The 24,431-nt window shown below is 45.6% G+C and overlaps 1 protein-coding gene across 1 annotated transcript; it reads left to right on the top strand.

Moving 5' to 3' along the window:
• Positions 1 to 1,711: 1,711 nt before the first annotated feature.
• nherf1b (NHERF family PDZ scaffold protein 1b) lies at positions 1,712 to 23,528 on the top strand. The gene is made up of 6 exons (XM_079177411.1): positions 1,712 to 2,549; positions 15,311 to 15,484; positions 17,664 to 17,817; positions 19,810 to 19,853; positions 21,993 to 22,112; positions 22,196 to 23,528. The coding sequence occupies exons 1-6, from the start codon at positions 2,007 to 2,009 to the stop codon at positions 22,331 to 22,333; spliced, it is 1,173 nt and encodes a 390-aa protein (XP_079033537.1). The 5' UTR covers positions 1,712 to 2,006; the 3' UTR covers positions 22,334 to 23,528.
• Positions 23,529 to 24,431: the final 903 nt, after the last annotated feature.

Genomic DNA, 24,431 nt, shown 5'->3' with positions numbered 1-24,431 from the left:
GTGTCACTCGTTTCTTTGTACAATGTTCATTATGAATGTTTGCTTGTCCAACTTGCTCGATGTCCCATTTGTCACGGTGATCACAAAGTGCCCTGAAAAAGTGCTTTGTTATCATATTATATAAAAAAAAGTATATTTTGTAATGTATGTGGTGTTGTTTTATTGAAGTCAGTCTCGTCTGTGTGTCTTGTGTGTGTGTGAGTGTGTGTGTTGGGCTTTTGGAGGGAAGGGGTGGAAGTCATAGGATGTGCTGAGGTTAATGAGCCACTGTGTGGCAGCAGCTACACTCTTTATTCTCGAGCATGTTGCACTTTAAAAACAAGTGTTTTATCAATTAGACGGGCTTAGATTAGATTCTGTATTTTAGAGACTATTTTATATCATTTTTGAGGTACATTGTTTTTTGAAAGGATGCTCAACATCTGTATGATGATGTTTTTGGTATTACCGTGGTTGCATTAATGTGTCAGGTGAAGTTAGTGGACGCAGCGCTACATGGAAGCAAATTCATAATTAAGTGTACTGGGCTGTCGACCTGAATGCAGCGCTCCCACTCGCGTCTAGGAGTCACAGCGCCGAGTCGGACACATCAAGGAGCCTGTGCATTTTATATCCTTCACTGTGAAGAAACGAAACTGTAATTATCTGGATGACTTCCCACCAACTAAACTAACAGCTGCCCTTGAACACGCTGCAGGTATCGGTGCTGATGCTGCTGTAGCTTTAAATCCCCAGGTTGGAGAGTGCTGAGAGATCCTGTCTCTTGTCCTCTTATCGGGTCTGGAAGCATTCTCAGCTGAAAAGTCAAATCCTCCCAGAGGATTTTACATCAGGAGCTTCCTGCCGGGCGCTATTTTTACAAGCATGTCACTCACATCTCTGAAGGCCCAGAGGGGCTCCGGGTGGACAGGCTTCAAAAACACTGAAGTTTACAAATCATTAATTCCTAATGTGTGCATATTGATCATTTAAATCATATCTAATCTATAGACGGGGAGAAGGCCATACACCATAGGAGCTCACAACCCTTAATAATTACAGCTGTATATTTAAAACAATATTGCTGAGATTAAATCTGTTTTATACACCACAGGGGGAAATAACACAAATCAAATGTTAGTATAGGTCACAACATAATCACTGAGGAATATTACAGACGGAGACATTATAATACGTCCCTCTGGCTAAACATATTAATAGATGGATGGATACTTTATTATTCATGGAGAAAATTTCCTAGAATTTCTATTATTTAGTGCTTTTAATAGCAGGAATTAAAGAGAATAAAAACAGCATTTATCATATAATTAACTGGGATAAATGAAAGCAGTAAGTACCAAAAAATTTACAATGTGAATAGTGTTGCTCATTACGGAAATATAAGGCAAAATGTAATGTAATGTAAATATATATAAAAAAGTAAAACTATGGGGAAAAAATGGGAATCAAAGTTTTTAACAATACAATCGAGGTGGGGGGGGGGGGGGCACTCTTTCTTTCTTGAATCCTCTATCTGGTCCTCTGATCATCATCATCTTCGTTTCCCTGGACAGTCCCGGGTTGTGCTCACTCCTCCGGTCCTCTCCACTTTGCATGAGGCTGCCAGCTGGGCCGGTCCCTGAACGCACCTCCCTCTTCCCGGGCGGCTCTTCTACTTTTGGTCGCACACTGAGGCGGAGCTGTGAGTCTAAGCAGACCTCGGGTCAGGACCTCCGCCGTCTGATAGCAGGAGTCTCAGTGAGGATTTACACAAAGTGTGAGGACCGACTCAGACTGAGACTCGTGAGTGTAGGTGGACCACAGAGTGGGACAAACACGAGCACCGTTTCCCACGGACTAATCTCCCCAAGAGGGCGGGGGTTGGGTTTTTTTTTTATTTGAAGGGGTACCACACACACACACACACACACCGCTCCCCCATCAGCATCCTGCACAGGTCTTGTAGTCGTTCCCACTTTCAACTAGAGACGCATTTCAGCAGCGTGAAGGCGAGTGGAGCCTGAACCATGCCGAGCAAACGCCAGTATCTGCGCCCGCGGCTGTGCACGCTGGAGAAGGGGGACAACGGCTACGGCTTCCACCTCCACGGGGAGAAAGGTAAGACGGGCCAGTTCATCCGGTTAGTGGAGCCCGACAGCCCCGCAGAAACGTCCGGGCTCCACGCCGGAGACCGGCTGGTGTTCGTGAACGCGGAGGACGTGGAGAACGAGAGCCACCAGCAGGTTGTGTCCCGGATACGAGCCACCGTGGGCCGGCTGGAGCTCGTGGTGGTGGACCCGGACACCGAGCAGCTGCTGAAGAAGCACAACATGAAGTGTCTGAAGGAGTATGTCGCCGACGGCGTCCCGCTACCTTTCGACGAGGAGGAGGAGGAGGAGGTGGTGGTGATGGTGGTGGAGGAGGACGGGGACGGGACGGTAAACGGGGATGAGGTGAAGGAGGAGGAGGAGGAGAGGGACGGGACACCCAGGGAGTCCACGCCAGTCCCGGAGAGGAACGGAGAAATCCACGTGCACGTGGAGAAAAAGCTGAGCATCAACTCTGAGAAGGTGAGTCAAAGTTAAAAACAAGTTTCTGCACAGTCACCTCTCACTTTCAGAGTCCTTTCCTCCAACTCTACTCTTTAAATCATTAGAGCCACTGAATGCATCCCTAAGGGAGTGTTTTCCTGGAGCTCTGTGTCTGAAACATAAGAGGACCAACAACAACCTGGTTCAGCTTTGTGGTCTAAACTGAACCCCTGACCCCCCCCCCCCCCCCTTTCCTCTTTCGTCTTTAAACCTCAAACTGTTGCTCAACATTCTCCTCTCAAATGCTGTGACGTGTTTAGAAAAGACATGTTGGTGTGCCGTTCCTTTAGAAAACCACCATCACACATATCTGGCATTGCTGAAGCCTCCACAACAAGCAACAGGAAATGTCCACAAAATGAGTCCCACGAAATACATTATGTTCAAACCTTTGATCTTTGTCTGTTTGTGGGCTCATTGTCACTCCGCAGTGGCCACTTGTTCTTGTGTGTGTTCCCTTGTTTGTCTGTGAACTCAGTGGGGTTCATTAAAAAGCTTTCGAGGAGAAGAGGTTTCCCCCTCCAGTCTGGAACATCTGTGCCCCCTCGCTGCTGCATCCTGGATGTTTACCCCCCCCCCGAGGGTGTTTCTGTCTGAGTCCGGCTCTGCTGCTCGTTGTGCATTAGTCTGCTGGAGGAGAGGTGGAGGTGGAGGTGGAGGTGGAGGAGAGGTGGGAAGAAGGGCCACAGATCAGACACAGAGACCGAGAAAAGAGCCTTCATGGGCAGCTCCACTCTGTCTCTGTGGCAGATAGCATACTCTATGGTTATTATTGATTAATGACGATATTATAGGCTTTTCTGCATAATGTAATGATGGTGGAATCATAACCAGGATGTTCAGTTTCTGACACTTGGAACTTGATGGAAAAGTGACGATGAGGAGTCACTTTGATATGGAAGTGATATCTGTCGTGAGATTATTTTGGTTCATGTAATATTATGATACAACTTGAGTATTTGTGTCAAATATACTACGCTTATTTGCGTTTTTTCCTAGAGTAAGATGAGATAAGATTGCTCTAAGGTTGTTTTTATGCTTTGGTTTCATACAGATTAAATAAACAAGATACAGGAGAATAACGAGTGTGATGAACATAATGTGTTAATGAATTACTGAGCTTTAGATGTGCTGGTCGGCAGATGTTGTTACCTTTGGACACACACACACACACACACACACACACACATACCACCGGTAAACATCTTTCTACCAAAATGTCTACCTCATCCTTTAAAAGTTGAAGTTGGGTGATTCGTTATTTTCATGAATGATAAGTCTTTACTTGTTCGATTGATCGTGATTTACACGATTTTTCACAGTGTCCAACTCTTCCAATGTCTTGTTTTGATATCAGAATATTACATTTAAAATTATGGATCCTAACTTTGAATTTGAAAATAAAATAAAACAACCTAAATGACCAAGTCATTGTTGGTCCTTAAAATATAAAATGTCCTTAAAATATCAACGTCTTCAAATGTCGTCTTTTGTCTGACCAACAGTCCAAATGTTTTACCATAGAAGACAACGGAAACAACGATTTTTCACATTTTAGAAGCTGGAACGAGATGTTTTTGGGGAGGAGTCTGTACTTCAAAGAAAATACTATAGTTAAAATGCACAAAGAAGGTCTCTGTCTGCTTGGTCGTCACATTCAAGGAATATTCAGATCGAGTCATGCTGAGCAGTGAGCCCAGAGTCTCTTTAACGTGAACGCGTACAAAAACCAAGCTTTGACAGGCTGCACCGTTTACCCGGGGACGGAGGACACGCGGAGCGGGTGTGAGGGTGCAGACTGGACCCGAGGGACGCCGTGTCTCTGTGTTACAGTCGGAGATACCTCAGGGTGGCTTCCTCTGCAGTGACTCCACTCTTTCTGGAATCTTTCTCCCGACATCCTGTCCGGCATTCCAGTGCCCGAGCCCTGTGGCCCGGCCAATGACACACACACACACACACACACACACACACACACACACACACACACACACACACACACACACACACACACAGACAGAGCGTTGGTTCAGCAGTCACACTGACGTCCGCACTCCGCCCGTCTGGCCTCAGTTTTTGAAACGACACAAAAGAGGGTTCGAAGAGCGACGCCTTCTCCGGAAACCGAGGAGCCCCTGCTCACGATGGCCATGGTTACACTGATGTTGTGTGTGTGTGTGTGTGTGTGTGTGTGTGTGTGTGTGTGTGTGTGTGTGTGAGTGTGAGGATGAGGATGGAGGGAGGCGAAAGTGAAGGCAGCGCAGGGGGAGGTGTGACAAAATGAGAAGGAGCAGTGACAAAGGGTCAAAACATGGAGCGTGGCCCGGGAAGAAAATAAAAGCCGCTGTCGTCATCGTGGAACAAAAATCACACACACACACACATACACACACACACAAACATCAGTGGTCCAAAGGTCTCTGTTTTGTTTACCAGGCAGTAAAATCTTTACTCTGCTATTGTTGAGGGCAGTGAAGTAGCAGCGGTCGCTCATAGCTCGTACTCCAAAGATCCATCGGCTCAAGTTTGCATTTGTGGCCGAGATGACGTCGGTCTTTATTGCCACCTTATGAAAATTATGACAATGAGTTCCATGCAGTGCGGTAATACATTGTGTCATGTATTTTTCTAAATGAAGACTGGGAATGAGGAATGAAAAATCTTTAATTATGTGCACCTGCCCTGTTATTGTTACACAGACTATCATTTAATCAGTCGGTCAAAAAGGATCTTAAAATGTCTTATTGTGTCCAAAACCCAAAGCTGTCCACTTAACAGAGAACAACTGAACATCGACATATTTCAGAGGCTGATTGATTGTTTCAGCAGCAACAGAAAGCAAATGATCCCACTAGATTCGTCGATCATTACTTAAATCAATGAGTTAACTCTGTAAAATGTGCGATTAATCTGTAAAGAACCATTTAGCAGTCCTCTTCTTTCACCAAGCTGCTCTTTGCTTTTCCTTCAGTGATTAATTCAGATTCAAGAGAGTGTGAGGGTGAGAAGTGTGTTTTTTTGGGGGAGTCTTACATAACTCTAGTCTTTAAACACTAATGACAGGAGAGGAAGAGCGCTGGTGTCAGATGGAATTGACTGCGGCTCGATGAGATCTTAGGAGAGTGTGAATGTGTGCGATGTTACTGCATCGACACCGTTTAGAGGCCTGAACTGAGACAAAGAGGCGTCTTTGTGTCCGTGTGCTGGCTCTGTCACTTCCCTCCTCTAATCTGCACATTCACATAAAACCCGCTTATTAAAGAGCTTCCACTGCTCTCGCCACACATGCTTGGCTTTTCTTACGCCGGTCCTTTTAACTGTGCGACGCCATGTGTTCCCTAAACAAATCATGCTGAATCTGTCGCGTGGGAGGATTCGGTCTATATTTGCATTGCGTTCAGTGCGATCTATCCACAATAGTGTTTCTAACTGCCCGGCGTCACCTGAAGCAAACAGCGACAGACGTTGAATTATTTCAGCTATTGTCTCTGTAACTTCACGTCCATGTGACGTTTCCCATCTGTGTGCTGTCACATCTGCTTCAGCGAGACGGAATCACGAGTTTTCAGAGTTTACCGTCCGCATCTATGTGATGTAATGCCTTCAGGAATAGCCCGAGGATACGTTAGAAGGCACGCCAGCTTTCGATGATCATTTGTTCGTCGTGCATTAGAGGCACAAACGGCCACGCCTACAGTGGCTGTTTGAACCAGGATGGTCTGCCTGCTGTGGGACTTTCGGCCTGTGCACAGACCCCGGGACGTTCAGCTGGTTTCCTGTCATTGTTGTTGGTGGAAGATGCCCCCCCCCCCTCACTTAGTTTTCTTCACCGTTGACTCTAAAACAGATGCCCGTGCACACACGAGTGAACGCACCAACACCCATGCAACTTTGTACATTAAAGAGTGGTTGCCACTGATGGCAACCAAAGGCCAAGAAGGGGTTGCCAAATTCTCAAAATAGTTGCAGATTGCAACTTTTTCTCACCCTCCTGGTCAGCAGTTCCTGCAGCTCGTAGCAGGAAAGCTGAACTACAGCTCGAAGGTTCGACATCTCACCGTCTCTCTCTGTGTGTGTGTGTGTGTGTTTGTGTGTGTGTGTGTGTGTGAGAGCAGCAAAATGCCTGCAATGAAAACAGGATACATAATAAGTCAAATGCAACACTGGTTGAATAGCGTGTCGTTCCAGCAGCAGACACGGTATCCTGAAAGTAAACAGTGTCTCCAGCTGTGTTTGTTGGTTTGCTTATCATTGAAGCCATTGTGACAAAGCCACGTATTGTTCAGCCTGTGTTTGGGTAAAGGAGTGTTTGTCTGGTCAGATATACTCCGTGATTCATGCCGACTTGTCGCACGCGGCGTTTGCTCATATGATGCGTTTGTCTATGTTTTGTGTGGGTGTTTTCACGTTAATGTGTGTGTGTGTATGTGTGTGTGTGTGTGTGTGTGCATGCTTCTCTTTGTTGATCGTTGGGCTGTGAGTTTCAGGGGAAACGGAGGGTGTTCAATTTAAAGAGTTGTCTATTTTATAAGTTTGTTTATGACCCAATTTCAACTGTGATAGGATGATAATTATACATGCATACAATACAGACAATAGAAAGGAGATGTATTAAGAAATAGTTGACTATCACAATGTAAAAATGCAAATACTGAACAGAATATTTTATGAGTGATACTGATTCAATCAAATACCACAGAAACACTTCATTGATAATGTGCATCTATCAATAGCAGCTAAATAATGATACATGCACTCAATCAATGTGTGTGATAATAGAGATATTATCACTTTATCACTCTCATATTTGATACTGTTGTTTAAGGCTGTTTTTATGTGTATTATGGGCAGTAATCTCAGTAACTCATGACACAATACTATCACAAAAAGTATCACCGGAGTTTCTGCAACACAGTCACGCACATCACAACATCTGTCTGACAAAGAAGTGGAAAGTAGAAGACGGTGAAGACATACCATCATAGTGTGTTCAGCCTTGTTGTTTTTGACCTTTTTGTAACTGTTTTTGAGGCGGTGTTTGTCAAACGGAGGAGGGAGGACGGGGTGAGGACAACAAAGGTCTGCGACCCGACGTCAGCCGGATACGTTGACATTTCATGGTCGGCTTCTTAAACCCTCACAGGCCAGCAGGGCGAGTTCACGAGTACAGTTGTTTGAATGTCACAAACTGCCAGAAGGCACAACCATAACATCTCGAGCCAAAGAAAGGATAGAGTTCCACCACATTAAATTAAATTGCTCTATTGATTAGCAACAAGTAATCAATGATGTGTTGTCTCGTCACTCTCAGTGAAACTCCTCAGTGACGTCAGTCCAAACAACAGCACCACTGTGGGCCAGGTCAGGGGTGGAACCTGGTGGGGGGGGGGGGGGGGGGGTTGCTGGTGATTGGGTCTCATGGGATTCGGGACAGAGGCTCCACAAAGCCACATTCCAGTTCCTACTCCATTCTGCTGAAGGTTCACCACCCCGGCCGGACAATGAGCCGGAGGGCCGCGCCCTGCCGGAGGGTGGGGGGGGAAGTGACTGGCTGATCGCCCTGAAATAGACTCCCCCCCCCCCCCCCCCCCCCATCCACCACCTACCTTCCCACCGTACGACACACAGACGCCATAACACCAAGACACGGCAAATTAATGTACATTGTGGGTGTGCAAATTGACTTAAACTAAAAGCTACCAAACTAAGACAATGTAGGAGAGATCACTCCCAAACCACGTATTAACTAGTGCTGACTAGCAGATGTTAGCATGCTTAAAGTAAGACGCTGAGCATGGTAAACATACCACTGTGTCTGCTTAACATCAGCATGATAGCATGCTGACGTTAGCATTCAGCTGTTAGCACAACCCAAGCTGCGTCCTCCAGGGCTGACAAATGAAGCCACAAACATGCAGCTCTTCAAACGACCACTGGACACTGTCTCCAAAAGCGAGTCCATCCCCATAGACCCCCTTGTTGAAATGCCAAGCTTTAAAGCAGAAATAATAATAACGATGATAATAATGTTGATGACAACTGTCCACTTTGAGCTTCACGTCCACATCTTATAAAGCCTTTGATGAACAGAGCTGCTATCCTCTTTCCACACTGTCAATAGTGTTCTTATTTTCTATTCCCTTTGCCCTTTTCTACTCATCATTTTTCATCTTACAAGCACGGGGAAGAATAACGAATACCTTTAGCGGTCCCATAAGGAGAATCAATCACACGAGAAAAGAGATTAGATCAACGCAGCACAGTTTGATTGAAGAGCATGGCTTCGTCTTGAGTGGTGACGCTCGATACCTTGTCCCTGCTAACGCCTTTCAGTGTCTGTGATTGTGGAGAAATGTAGAGAATCCCAGACTCGAGTCAAAACACACAGAAGAAGAGCTACATGAGGAATGTTCCCCCCCCCCCCCCATGGCTCATTCTTTAATTAAAAGCGCGTCACGTCTACGATTAGACGCTGAATTATTCTGCCTCCGACTGGAAAGCTCACTTGGCACCGATTAGTAACGAACGTTTGCTCGTATGCCATCCGATGATGTGGTCATGTTGTCACTTCTGCTCGACTGTAACAATGTGGCTCTCAGACGTCTCAGCATCTACATTTTCGTCTTCCCTTCCCCTCTTTCTCTAAATGCATTTTAGAAACAGAAACGTGAAACTTGTGTGAGAGGCTGTTGAGCTGCTTTTTCAGGTCTGCGAGGGCGGAGGGTGGAGGGTAGAGGGTGGAGGGCGGAGGGTCGGGGACAGGAAGACTGGCCGAGGAGATAAAACTTGTTGACTGTGATAGGACAGAACTGTCAGTCAGCGTCGGGCTGATCTGATGCAATAGTGATTGTTTTTTTTAAAGAAGGCTGCAGAGCGGACGGACTAAAGATGAAGAGCGTTGAGGAACGGCAGGCCCGGCTTGCTCTATTTTAAAGATCTTAAAGCGACGGCGAGGCCTCTTCATTTGGTCTTATCAGTGCTTGCACCCCTGCTGTGGGGACTGACATTACTTTTCTATTTCCAGACCTTCCCCCTAAAGACTCTATTGTAACGGGAACCTTCAGCAGAACCTTTCTTTGGTGTCCTTTGTAGAGCCCAGTTTGTCCCATCCTCAAATGGAAGGGGGGACAGTGGGGTGCTTTGTTCCTCCGCCTGCCTCGCAGCTGGTTCAACGGTCCAGCTTGAAATCCAACACCCCCGTCCTCACTGAGAGAGTGGTGCGCTCCGTAGCACTCGAAGAGCTTTGAAAAACTTCGGTGGTTTAAAAGGGAAACCAGGTTTACATCAAACATTCATGAAGTCTGTCCTTGAGGCCGTTTATCTGCGTCGGACACTACACGTGACAATCACAAGGACTGGGGGAGGCCAAAGATGTGTCATGTCACCGAGTAACCACAATGTTATCCTTTACTCTGATCAAAGAGGCTGAAGTCATGGGGGAGCTGCCCTCTTTTATTAGAGCGACATGGAGGAAAGCAGTAAGCAGCAGGAGAAACACATAAAGATGAAAGCCAGGCTGCTTTAGAAGACAAACGCACGGAGCAGCTGAGTGTGACAGTGTTCAAGTTAATGATCGGCATGACTCGTGAGTCTAGCAGACGCCGGAGAGACAGTCGGAAATGCATCAGTGTGGTGAAGCGTAATTAGAGGAAGTTTTCATCGTGTGGCATTATACTTTACTTTTTCCCCGTCCTGGGTACGTGAAAACTAAAAGACCAGCAGAGTCAGAGAACCGGAGCCGTGCAGGAAGCCCTCAAGTCATAGATTGTCCTACATGTGTTCTCTGTGCAGTCGTTACACATCAGTCCGCTGGCTAAGCATTGGGGAAAATATGAAGCAACTGGCATGCAGAGTGGCGGAGCTGTAGCCTCTGGCATCACACACACACACACACACACACACACACACATTGGCTGCTCGCTCCATGCCAGAGCTGCTCGCAGCCACAGCGCTCCTCTGTCAAACAGAGTCAGCAAGAGAGCCTGACGGATGCAAATCTGCGGTGGCTGAGTCGGAGAGGGTGATAAACATGATGGATGGATATTATGGAGGTAGTTGGTTTGCCTTTTAAAAACTCCCTGAGACGGTTTAGAAGATGCAAATCAATCAATCTGGCTTGTTGAGACGCTCACCTGCAGGTTCCTCGAGGACTCTGTGCTCCTCTTGTGAGGCCGTATGCATGTACACGCTGACATTTGATCGTCTTTTTAACACACTAGCAGCGCGGCTCTATGGATGGGGATGCCCATCGGTCAAAGATTTAGATTTTTTAAAATCATTTTAGAGCTTCCTGAACATGCGGTACGGGGTGCTGCAGCCACGTCAAGAGGCCCGTAAGTTGAACTTTGCCTCCTCGGTATCTAATCTATTAATTAAAGCAGCTTCCTGAGGAGAACCAGAAACAAGTCTGAAACAGGTTTACACCAGCCTCTGGGTCGGGGAGCCTGTGAGCGCTCAAACACTCAGAGATAAGCTTTGTGCTGGAGCAGCAGATGCAGAGAGAGTCACAGCCGTGAAGTGCGTTTTGAGAATATTAACATGGGCCCTTGTTTTGTTGTGGAGTCATTGGTATTCAAGGCGATTGCTTATTTGCAGTCGTCACAGCCTCCCAAAGTCTGTGCAGCGCAGATAGAAAGAGCACTTGTACGTTAGAGGCTTGACAGCAGCAGACATTAGAGTGAAGTACAAAAGGATGTTTGCCTCTAATGTGCCGCAATGCTACTTTCTATATGACAGGAACAGGTTTCCCTTTATTTGGGCTGTCCAGTGTTACCTAACTCCGTGTGCACCCAGGTCAGCGTTAATGTTTACATCTGTTTACACTGGATGCTAAGCAGCGTCGTATCAACTCAGTTGTAAAACTCCGTTCAAAACAAATGGTTTACAGAAATGATTACGTGTGCGTTTTAGGGCCGGGCATCTTATTACAATACATCATCTGAGAACACAAGGGTGTCACGATACAAAGTATACACCCGATACATCCCGATCATGAGTGAGATTAAAAGGTTTTCACACAGCAGCACGCACACATTGTGCCGATATTCAAAAGGTAAACAACCGCTAAATGTTCACGAGGACCTCCGTCCGACAGAAGATGTAACAAAGACAGATGCACCTTCATGACACGGCGACTCAGATCTTCATTAAGTCGAAGATTTAAAGGAACAGTTCAACATTTTGGGAAATACACTTGTTATTTTTCTAGTTGTTTTAGTACATTAAAGATGAAGCCAGTTAGCTTAGCTTAGCATGAAGACTAAAAAGTGAAGCCAATGCTGCAGTGCGACTGCTCTGATTGAATAGAAGTCTATGAGAAAATGACTCTACTTCTCACTTGATTTATTGATTTGTAAACTTGAGTTTATGGTCTAGATCACTAGTTTGATACAGCATGATGTTCATTTAGTAATGGATGGTCCCATTGAGAGTAAAACAGACCATAAAGCAGGAGATGCTTCAGGGCTACCTTGAGATTGACGGGTTGCTGCCGTCACGTTGTCCCTGTTTCACATTCACAGTCTGTTATCAGCTCATGGAAGTTAAGTGTAACATTATGGTGTCCTATAAATGTCTTACTCAGCATACCGTTGTACTTAGCTCCACCCTTCTGGTGTCACTTCTGGTTGCAAAAAAAAAGAAGAAGATAGCAACAGTCAAACTGCTGAACTCAAGGCTCCAAAACTAAAAGGACAGTCGACCAATCAATGGGTGGCATCAGGGCGACTACGTCCACTTCTTATAGTCTTTACTGGATACACGAGGAAACAGCTAATCCGTGTCCTTCTTTTATTAGATGTCAAATACACATACTTACATACTAGTACGTTTGTGCGTATGTTGGGGGTGCGTTTTGTGTTTGAATTTCTCTTTGATGTCAGGAAGTTGAGCCAGCTCAGAGGAAAGCATATTGAGGGAAGATGTGTCAACAGTTCCTGTTCAACACTTCCCTCCTCAAAGGAAAGTTTGTGTCACTGAGAGAGAGAGAAAGAGAGTTCAACCTCGAACCGCCGAGAGTAACCTTTCTCACAATAGAAAGATGATGTGATACAAAGACAATGAGCTCAGATTATTTGCCTGATGGTCAGAAATTAAAGTTCATATTATGTTTGTGATCCCCAAAGTGAGGATCGGACTTTTAAACGGGTGAGATGATGTTGTCCTAAATGTTAACAGGTCAGCTATCGCATTACATTCTTATTGTAGGTTAACAACAACGAAACTAAATCTGAGGAAGCAGCACAAATAGGTGAATGAATCCGTGTTTTCCTCCCACATATTATGTACGTGCAGATGTTTTAGGGTCTGGGAAGTTCTCCGAACTAAATAAAGATCCTTAGAGGAAGTATACAAATGTTCCTGGATCAACCTCGGGCCAAAGCTGAGTCTGTCTGAAAGGAATATGTGGTTGCAGATTGTGTAGATTAAGTGTAGTGTGGTGTAGATTAAGTAACACAGATGTGTGTGCGTGTGTGTGTGTGTCGTTCCACAGCAGATAAGACCTGTTCAGTTTGAGGCCATGTGGAGGAGTTTTACGATATCTCAGCTCGTTATTCACAGAACGTCCCATAAATGTTCTGCGGTCGTATCTGCGATGTTCCCAGTGTATTTGCAACTGACTGTTGTAACGGTACAGAGAACTCGCATTGTAGCTGTTGTTAACACATGAAACACAAACACACACACACACACACACACACACAAATAAGTAGTCCTGGCTTGTGTGTGTTCAGCAGATTCCACAGATTTTAGAGCCGCGTGGAGATTCTTCATCCCTCCACTCCTCTGCGACACAAACCCTCCTCTGTTGTTGCTGCCAGAGCTTCTCCGTCAACGCCGAACGTTAATTTTAGGCTTTCAGAAGAGCGAAAGGCAGTAATTAGAACAAACATTAAGCTACATTGTTCAGTCTGTACGTTGGATTGCATCTTTCACATTTAAAGGACTCCTAAAGGAAGGTTGTCTCTCTTGAAGTCTGGGTGTAACACTTGAAAAAGTGCAGGACGTGCAATCAGAGACGGTGACTTCTGTATAATCAGTTACCATCATGATGACGCTCTTATCAGCAGCACATCTGATGAGCAGGAGAAACACTCAGCACCGACTCCAGATGCTCGCCGGACACATTGTGCTGCGTTTACACTACGAGCGTTGTTTTTTAAATGGAAGCCGGTGACATTGAAGCTACAAAAACGGAAAAAATCCAAGTTGAGCCGGTCCCAACTTCTGTCAGCGCTCCAATGACGCAGTGAAGCGTCTTTTCCGTCCAGTTTCCAGAGCTGTTTAACGCCAACTGCTATACGTCTGAGCCACAATGTGCTTGTAGTCTGAGCATGTGTGTGACACTGTGTAGTATTTCCCACTGTGTTTTTTTTTAAAGACATTTACACATCATGGGAAAGGGCCTGTAGCAAAGGGACGTTTGATGGAATAATCTTCTCATCTCACTCTTTGGTAGGAAAGCCAACAAGTGTGTTTCCCAAAATGTCCAATAATCCTTTTAAGGCGGCACTTTTTCTGTAAAATGAAGTCTGTGAGGGAAAGAGCAACCCATCCCTGATTAAAGAACGCTTGTTTGTCAGAGTGAACCAACAGATGAGGCGTGCGCAGTTTGCTGTTGTTACTACGTCACATGACTTTCATGAACGTTCCCAGTTTGAAAGCACCACTTACTCTCATTTGGAGCCACCACAAAGTTTACAAAAGCATGTTTTTCTTCTTTTCAAGGTGCTTTACTGAGCAAAAAAAGGGGAACAATTCATTCTTGGCGGAGGTGGGTTGGGCGTTAGCTCAGAACAATTGTCTTACGCAACACAGTAAAGTGACATTCACTCACCACAGAGAAAACGTTTTGAGTCGGTTACAGTAATGTCCGCAGTTCATTTAGGATGTTCTGAAGTAGCTTTAATCAATCAGCCTCCTGCCAGTGTTTGTAGAAAGTGAGTCAGACGTATTTATAGAGGTCGTTCATTGTCTTCCAGCGTACAGTTGACAGAAGGCGGGAGCACACCGCCGCTCTGATGTGGAGGGAGTGTCGGGTCAGGTTTGGTCACAGTGACAGAGATTATCCTGACCAGCGCTGTGTCTCCATTATTTCTTATTCTGGCGAAGCCATTAAAGCCCCTGTTTTTCTAAATAAAGAACTTCTTCCACACAGCGGAAGGGAGGTTCTGGAGTCGAGCTGCAGTTTTTTTTCCTGGATGACAATACAGCTCGACCTCTTCCTGCTATCCCAGAATGGGGCTGGACGGGACGGGACGAGGGGAGGGGAGGCGGTCAGAGGTCAGCGCCCGGCTTCCATTGTCCTCCTCGGAGCCCGGGGCGAGCAGGGAGCGGACCACACCGGAACCGGTCCCTTCCTCAAGGCCGGAGCAGCGCCTCCCCTCCCCGAAGTTCTCCGCAAACCTTCCCAGCAGACCTCCAATCACACGCCTCCGAGACCCTCTTCCTTCCTGGCGAGCGGTCTGGAGTCACATGGAGTCCAACAGCAGCCTCACTTTACACATGCTTGTTTAAAAAACACACTTCACGACACACCAGCAGCCACCTGTATGTTCAACCTCGGCTTCATATTCATGGTTAACGATTCACTGGAGCTCTCCGTAATCTTTGTGCCTCTGGTTCTCCCTGAACCCATGGTGGGTTTTTAAAAAAGCTGTTGTTCTGGTCTGTAGGTGCGCGTCACATAAAAGGTGTTATTAACACACCGTCTCCGTTTTGTCTCCTCGGGTCTCTTCCAGGAGGTGTTGTGCACTGAGCTGCGGCCACGGCTCTGCGTGATCCGGCGAGGGCCGAGCGGATATGGCTTCAACCTGCACAGCGAGCGGGCGCGGCCGGGCCAGTACATCAGAGCGGTGGACGAAGACTCTCCAGCAGAGAGGGCGGGCCTGCTGTCCAAGGACAGGATAGTCCAGGTACTTCAATAAGGGACCCCATGCAGGGCAGCAACTCAGTGCAATAAGACATTGTTATTGTTCCGGTGAGATGATTTTTTACTTCAGAAACTCCAAATCTTTGTAAGATGCGTTCATGTATTTAAGGTAATTTACCTGATAACTTCTTCATTAATTGTCCTAAACAGAGTCATCTTTATGAGAAGTAACTAAACAGAGTTACGCAAAAATACTCGTCCTGATTAGTCGGCCATATTTCCGCTCCATCGGGGTACAAATAGAGAAGAACGGTGTAACGTGTAGTCAGACATCACCTCCATACAAAAGGGTGTGAGAGAGGAAGCCTGCTTACATCACAAAGTATTATTTTCTGTTCATGCCGCTCTAGTGCTCCACTAATGGACCCAAAGTACTGCCAAAGAAATGCTACGATCATTAAAAATGTTCAAAACGAGAGTTACGCTCTATGCAGATGATGCTTGTAGGTGCATAATTGCCATCAGTGAATGATGCTCAATATCAGGTCTTAAGATATAGATTAAGACGTTTCATACTTTTTTAGGACGCAGTCTGAAAACTACATGCATACAAAAAGTTTTATTTTGAAAGGGAAAAGAAATCGGACTGATACTCTGCAGTAGTAAGTGAAGCAGGTCTTCTGGTCGGCTCTTTCCCCAAAGTTAATAAGAGGAATGTGTGTGTGAACTAGCAGCCGCTGTGTGGGGTCCTAAATCCACACACTGTGAGCAGCCTCACACCGGAATAATCAGCTTCTTCGCTGGTCTGGGGTCTGCTCTGCACACCTCCTTTTGTTAGTGTCCGCTGGCCTACAGCAGAGAGACGTGTGTGTAAACAAAAAGTCAAATTATAACGTGAATCACTGCAATTTCTAGATCACGTGTAAGAAGCTCAAAATAAACAAATCGTACAATTCTGGTGAAAAACAGCAAGTGTGTCATTGACATAGGCACTCTAATACTATTATGCAAAAAAAAGCATTTGATTTTAGCCGACCACACCACACTTTCGTGTCCTCTAACACACTCATTTGTAATCATACGTGGTAGTAATTGTCAGTGGGGGCCCTGGCCAAGCCCTCAGGAAGGCTTTGAAGAAAGTTTTACACAGAAGCCAAACGGTGGAATCACAACTTCTCGGTCCATCACGTGACGCCATTATGCCGAAAAAGACCCTTTCCTCATAGGAATGAAGGCGGCGCCGCCTCCGATGCTGAATCCAGATCTCTCTACAGCTATACTATTTGGGGAGCATTGGCACGGACAAGTTTGGGAAACCTTTGCTCTAAAAGATATTACAACTTCCACTTATTATTTAGCCAGCAGAAGCAGAAGCAACACGAGTCATTCATGACTCAAGTCGACGTGACTCATTCAGTGTCACACAGTATTTTAACAAAGTCAGAGCGCTATCAGAGCTCCTCCCTTCACTTCCTCAGTGAATAAAGGAAAAGGAAGAATCAGAAGAGAAGGAGGACAGAGAGAGGACACAGGGATTAAAAGTCCCACAGAGCCTGGGGTCTGTTTGAGAGTCTAGCGAGGGGTTTCCAGTCCCCCAGAGGGCCCCAGACAGCCTCACCACCCACTGAGGAGCAGAGCTTTGTGGGGAGCGGACGGCCATTGTTTCTGCTGTTACTGGCCAAGCAGCTATTGTCCAGCTTCCTCTGTGGGACTGGCTTAGACGTGCAGGTCCACCCTATGACCTAAACACACACACACACACACACACACACACCCTCCGAGACATTTCTCACATGCTTTCCCATGGTGATTTAATCCCAGAACACTCAGCTGGCGTGGGAGTGAGCCACCTGACATGTTGAGTTACTGTACGCCTCAGAGTTAAAGTGTCACACAGCCAGGTACCACCATGATGCTCCGTTGATTTAAAGAACAAATCAAAATGTTTGTTATTGAGCACAGGAATGTGTGTGTGTGTGTGTGTGTGTGTGTGTGTGTGTGTGTGTGTGTGTGTGTGTGTGTGTGTGTGTGTGTGGACACACAGGATTTCCTGCCCTGGAGCCTCTGGCAGACACAGTGATAATATTGAGAAAGAAATCCGTGACATTTGTTCACTTCTCCGTGGGAACAAAGACAAGAAGAAACAATAGCAACCTTTTTTTTTGGAGGGATTTCTATCCATTGGTAGAAATCTGAAACTAAAACAATGTTCCTCTCCTCAGGTGAACGGTCTGTCAGTAGAAGGGAAGACGCATTCAGAGGTGGTGGCCGCCATTAAAGCCGGTGGGAAGGAGGCCCGTCTGCTGGTGGTGGACGCCGACACAGACGCCTTCTTCAGGAGGTGCCGAGTGGCCCCCGCCTTGGACCACCTCTCTGGTGAGAGGACACGCACACAGAACGACGTCACCGTCACTAAGAGGCTGCAATCAGCTCTCAATGTTTCCCTCCGGGTTCAATGTCAGTCGCAGTTATAGACGAGTTGTAGACACAAGACGTCGCCTCCTCCTCTCTCCTCTTCTCTCTCCTCCTCTCTCCTCTTCTCTCTCCTCTCTCCTCTTCTCTCTCCTCTCTCTTCTCTCTTCTCCTCCAACAGATTACAAGTCTGACACACAGTCTCTTGGCTCTTCTCTCCTCCTCTAAGTCTTTCTATCTCTCTGTGTCTCGCTCCATCCTGCATGGCTTTTTTTTCCTTTTTTTTCTCTCTCTGCCAAGAAACGTAGACAGAGACGCTGAGCCACTTCCTGCCCCCCCCCCCCCCCCCCCACACACACACCTATAAGTTAGTCTTTTAAATAGATCAGATCAGACGGATCACAGTGGGATTGCAAAGGTTTGTAAAGAGTAAAGGCTTAAATGCAGATCTCTCGCCCACAAAAGTTTATTAACATCACAACAACAAATCATTTTGGGATCTTTCAACAGTCCCTTGTGGCCTTCATCAGCAGATGGAGCTTGCCACGAGATATGGCCGAAAGCTCCACAGAATATTTAGAAAGAGGACCATTGTCGGGACTTTTTGTGTCAAACTGCTATTTCAAAGGGCAATAAAATTAAAACACGACTGATTCCAGGGATTCGTGGTTTTGTGCCCTGGAGCTGTAGCAGATTCAGTGCCTTGCTCAGAGGCACTTTGACGTGACACAGGTCCTGCTGTACCTGCCACGGCCCCCGGGGGGAGCCCTAGTACAGCCTGTGATGTGGTGTTTCTGTGTTTGAGGGCTGTCCCTCCACAGGAAAAGATCCTCAGGCAGGTGGTGTGTGTGTGTGTGTGTGTGTGTGTGTGTGTGCGTGCGTGCGTGTGTGTGCGTGGTGTTCTAGGACAAATGTCTGAGTGCCACTCTGCATCATGAGACCACTCATGTAAACATGCTGCTGCCAGCTTGACAACCGACTGTGAATGAGGGGTAAAGACGCTGCCCTCTGTGTCAGAGCAAATACATTTATATCTTCTAGATATTCGTTAATGGTTGCAGAATGTTCCCTTTGCTCCCAGTTGATTATTAATAAATGAGTTAGATCTATTTCAAAGCATGTGGGCCGACTTGTGTACTTTTGTGCGGTGAAGCTCATCGGCGCAGATGTTTCATGGTTTCCAGTGTTTCAGTCCAGGATTAAGAATAATAACGCCTCACAGGGGACAGATTCCAGCGAGGTGTTTCCCAGGTAACTGCCTGCACTTCACATGCTGCCCACTCAGAGAGCACCTGCCTGCAGCGAATCTTTACCGTCAGCGGGCTCGCACAGCCTCTCTCTGAGCTCGCTTTGTTTGGTTTCCAAGGCGCTCGCTCCAAGTGGCCTCTCAGCCCCGGAGCCAGATCTGTATTGGGACTTGGAGAGGCTCCTCTCAGAGTCGGGGGACGCACAGCAAAAAGACCCGAGGAGGACTCCAATCTCAGATTAACTCTGGAGGACCTTCTGCTGTCTCCAGTAATAATCAGCGTTAGCTAGAAACAGAGGATCAGAGGGATGGAAGGTAAGAGATCCGTGATGATGTCTGTCCGAGGTTACCACCTCTCCAACGTGAGGTTTGGGTTCAAACATGGCGACATGTAAAGTCACTTTTAAAGAGGAAAGAGCAGCAGCATCTGATATGTGGAGGCTCTGTGGGTGCTTAGAGGACCAGGATGAGCACCATCTCACAGAGGATGAACCATGTGTTGAATAATAGATGAGCTGCTCATACCTGCCCCATGTAACAGAGTAAGTGTTGCTGGGATGAAAGGTGAGCTGCAGAGAGACTCTTGATCTAGCAGAGTGGAGCTGATGGTGCAGGACCGAAGCAGGTCTCATGGAGTGACACCAGCTCTGACAGACGTTGTATTTTTGGAGTTCCGATGATTGATTCTTGTGTCATCTTCATGCCTACAGGTCCGCTGCCTGAGCCGGTCATTAATGGAGGAATGGACGAGAAGGTAAGATTACACCAGCGGCAAATATATCACAGAGACGAGAGAGACAAACGCAGGATTAAAGCTATCACTGGGTTTGGAGATCTGCTTTAGAGCGAAGCCAAAAGTGAGATTTGAACTTTGAAGTGTGTGAAGAGCCGTCGGCCTCCCACAGCGGAGACTTCCCTTCTCCTTCCTGACAAGAGAGGAGGACGGGAATAGTTGTGCTTTGAATGCTCTGTAGCTCTGTAGCAGTCGAGGTCGAACAGGGTTTCAAAGTAACACGCAGCATTCTGGCATTCAGGTGTGGTTTCGCCACATCCGAGAACTGAGACGCTGCTGCTGAAGTTAGTTATTAATCACAGAGACGAGTACTGAACTTTCCTGTGATTGTCTCAAAGTTCTGGCGTTCTTTGTACGGTGCTGTGTGTGGAAAACCACACCCGGCTAGTACCCCATTAACTTTGAACTATTTGAAAGTGTTTGACCAAGGATGGATTGTGTATTCAACATTAAAATCCTCCTTGACCCACAGTTTAGAGAGTATTGTATTAAAGGTACATTAAGACTAGAAGCCGAGGCATGAAGAATGTAGCAGCTTCATGTTAATCCTGCTGAAGTATTTGGGCGTAATCCCAATCAGACACACTGGCCACCACTTACTGTAGGAGGCAAAGGCTCTCACTCACTAACTTGAATAATGAGTTCGACATTTTGGGAAAACCGTTGTTCGTTGTCTTGTAGCACAATTAATCGAAATTACAATGTGGCCTCCTGGAATTTATTAAAGGTGAAACGTGTGTCAAAGTACAAATTGAATGAAATGTTGTTGTGCTGTAGAGATGTCGTGGACTACACATTACACTCTGGTTAGCTTAGCTTAGCATTGAGACAGGAAACAAGGGAAACAGCTAGCTTGGCTCTGTCGACCAGCACCAACATCCGAAACAACCCACAATCATCCGTTTCCAGCTAGCTTAACGTTACAACGTCTGTACAGTTGGTACATTAGCTGTTTGGGTCAAAAACATTTGATTGGAAGCTGCTGCTCTTAGCTAAGAAATAGTCCAGCACTTAAACTTTGTATACTTTGGGTTTTTTTGCTGGTGTTTTAACCTGTTTCCAGTCTTAGTGCTAAGCTAAGCTAAGTAGCTTCGGCTGTAGCTTATTACAGTAGATATGATGGTATCAACCTTTTCATTCAACTCTCTGCCAGAAAGAGAATAAACTCACTCTCAAAATGTCAAAACGTTTGCTTTGAAATCCTACAGTGTGTATTCCAATGTGTGTGTGTGTGTGTGTGTGTGTGTGTGCTTTTTCTAGCCCCACAATAATGCTTTTTGATGGCCTCTCAGGTTACCAGAGTGTCTTGTTCCCAGGTGGACACACTAGACTTGTATGTAAATCAGTGTTGATGAGATAAAGAGATGATTTCACACTTGTATGAAGACACGTTAGAGACGCTACTGTGCTGACCCGTGGCCGCCTTCCGCTCCGGCGTTTGGCCAAATATGCAAAGTGAAGCCTGGACCGGGCTGCGGAGAAGTTAATTGTTCCTCGTATTGTTGCGTAACAGACACTCGTTAAAGGGTGGTAGAGCTGGGGGGGGGTGAGAGGTCAGGGACAAGTTGTCCATCTTTAAAAGGGTTGTGCATTGGAGTGGGTTAAAGATCCTCTCGTATGACATACTGATAATCATGCTGAGGCTGCAGAAACGTAAATGCCTCATCCTGTCACCTTTGCAGCTCATTTGAACTGCTGCAAAACACTGAGGCCAGGAAATAGGCTGGAATTCAACCAGGAAGAGAAGCAGGAAGAGTCTCTCAAATCTCACCACTCTTACAAAACAAAAAGTGTTGCCTTTTCCACGAATATAATCCGAGGAAAAACAACAGATGTACTAAATACCGCTTATTGGTGATTCCCAGATGACAAAACATGTTTACAACTTCTCAGCTGCCTCTCACTAACTAAGAAAAAACAGCTAAAACCCAAGGTTGCCCCCCTGTGGTAAGGACTGGTACTGCATCGCCAAAAACGAACAACAGTTTCCCAGTCACACTTGTTGAAATGTGACTCTCTTGTAAACGTTGATCATATTCATAAATGTCTACGTCATGATTTGTCAGTGTGATGCTGATGCTGAGTGCTTGTGTCCCCCAGGTGAATGGTAGAGGGGCCAAAGAGGCAGAGAGGGACTCAAAGATGTCCGTCAGTCCTTCTCCGTCCAACGCTTCGTCCAACGCCTCGCTCACGACCCCGCCCACCAACACCCCACCTGAGGTACGTCCCAGCAAATAACAACCTCTAATGATTTCATAACGTAAAGTGGAACGAATGTAATACGTTTTTTTTAACCATTCTAGGGTTTTATCGCGGACGGCATCCCGGCGCTCAACATGTCCCTGCAGCAGGTGAAAGAGCTCGCCCACCAGAAACGCTCCAACAAGAGAGCCCCCCCCATGGACTGGACCAAGAAGAACGAGCTGTTCAGTAACCTATAGGGCCCCTCAGCTCCCCTCACACACCTTCTAGAGGGATTCTTACAAAGAGACATTAAAAGAGCACATTAACTATCGGCATCAGACAAATCAAGGCGTTCTGTAAAATATAGTATTCTTCATTATTACTCTTCATGCTACTATATAATCCAGATATTAAATATATATATAAATATATGTATAATGTGAGACTAACAATGTGAGATGCTCATGCCAATGAAAGAGAACTGGACCATGTTGAAAATGTGTGTGTGTGTGTGTGTGTGTGTGTGTGTGTGTGTGCATGCATGTGTGTGTGTGCGTGTGTGTGTGTGTGTGTGTGTGGACCCTGACAGTCCCTGCTGGCCAGAGTCTGGTGCCTGTGGAAAGGAAGAGTTGATTGTTATGTTTGGTTTAATGACCCTCCTCCTCCTCCGTCTGCTTATGTTTTTTTATTTTTATTTCTACTAACATTTAAAACATCATAGTGTCTTCAGCAGCAGAAACCAGCCCGACAATCAGTTCATCGTAAATGTAGTTTAGCTTTTTGTTAGTTTTTAGGGTTCAAACATCTGACTGAACAGTAATGTTTGTATTTGAGTAGAATCCAGTTTACACGATAAAGTCCTTTTTTGTGATGTTAAACATCATTCCTAACATGAACTGATGGCTTTAAACTGGAAAGAACTGTTTTAAAGATGATTCTCTTATACTGTATGTATTTATACACATATATATATGTATATATATATATATATATATATATATACATACACAGCATATATCATGTGTAATGCATATTTTTTGCATAAATTTTTTGCATAAATTCCACTCGCTCTGAAATGAAATGTCCATTTATCCACACGTTGTCTGAACACATGATGTGCTCTCTTATTAAATGTGAACCACCGTTTATAATGAGTAACTTATACCGTCCTCTCGTTGCCATCACGTCACACTTTGAGCGTCTGGAATATTTTTATTGCTCTCGTGAGAAATTAGATTTTTACACATTTCTATCAAATGTCTTAAAAACAATAGCTGTGTAACTTTGAGAAGATGTATTTCTAGAAGAACGTCCGTGCTTCACTGGGTTTGTTTACGCCGTTAGTCATGAGAATGGTAATGATTTTCTGAATGAATGATTTCATTATGTGAAGAGGGCTTTTTTTGTAGCTTGTGTAAGAAGTAAGTGATTTCTATACTGTAATAAATCCGTCATCACAACATGAGGTTGGTTTGTTATTCAGCTATGTGTGGAAAGTCTCTGGTGTGCTCTAGAAACGTGTGTGACGTACGGCTAAAGGGCTGTAAAGACGATACGACTTTTACTCAATAATTCCAAAGTTAAGCAAAGATAATAATCTGATTCTGAATGAGGCAATATGATGTTGTTCCACACAGTTCATCTTACAGTGATGGATTATAACTTCACTTGTTTTGTCTTAGCATGTCTGTGCAGATGCATTAAAGCATATAAATATGTCAGCAGTGGATCAAATGACTTCACGTAATGATGAAATAACAGAGAATTGATGAATGTCGAGTTAACGGCTTGTTTCCGCTGACCCCAAGTGGCCAAAGATTTTCATTATTGCAGGTTTAACGCATCTACGTCGACCTTTTGTCTCATCCGTCAAAGTAAAACTAAACTGATCCGTGATCAGAGGTGCAACAACTTTCATCCCATAGAGAACAACACAGCAGCAGCTTTCTGCCCTCTTTTAACTCACTGTTGACTTTCACTTTAAACCAAACCACAATGTGCTCGTTCAAACAGTAATATGTGAAGGAACAACAACAGAATGCTTCCTCTCCATGGAACCACAAATCACTTGAACCAAGAGGACTCCATTTAATCGATTCCTCGTTTCAGGAATCTGACCCCATAAATCTAACATATTATATTCATATTAGCCTCCTTGCACAGCTCCTTCAACTGAAGTAGTTTGAAAACCATCCCCACGCATTCAGACCCTTAATTCTCACACACACTGTGTGTTACCGTCACATTTCATGCCCTCAGGCTGTCTTGAGGCGTGTTTTTCACAGGACTTCATGCTTGCAGTTGAGTGTCTGTCCTCCAACGTGTCACTCTGTCTCCAGCAGCTGTCTCCTCCTA

This window comes from Pholis gunnellus (genome assembly GCF_910591455.1).
Source record: "Pholis gunnellus genome assembly, chromosome: 17".
In the NCBI taxonomy this organism is placed as follows: domain Eukaryota; kingdom Metazoa; phylum Chordata; class Actinopteri; order Perciformes; family Pholidae; genus Pholis; species Pholis gunnellus.
Note: the sequence above shows the minus strand (reverse complement) of the source record. Positions and strands in the feature narration are given on the sequence as shown.

Bases quoted from the DNA above. Each gene is read 5' to 3' on its own strand.
- nherf1b (XM_079177411.1), top strand. From the start codon at position 2,007: ATGCCGAGCAAACGCCAGTATCTGCGCCCGCGGCTGTGCACGCTGGAG. The intron at 2,550-15,310 runs GTGAGTCAAAGT...GGTCTCTTCCAG, and splicing joins TGAGCATCAACTCTGAGAAG to GAGGTGTTGTGCACTGAGCT. The intron at 22,113-22,195 runs GTACGTCCCAGC...TAACCATTCTAG, and splicing joins CCACCAACACCCCACCTGAG to GGTTTTATCGCGGACGGCAT.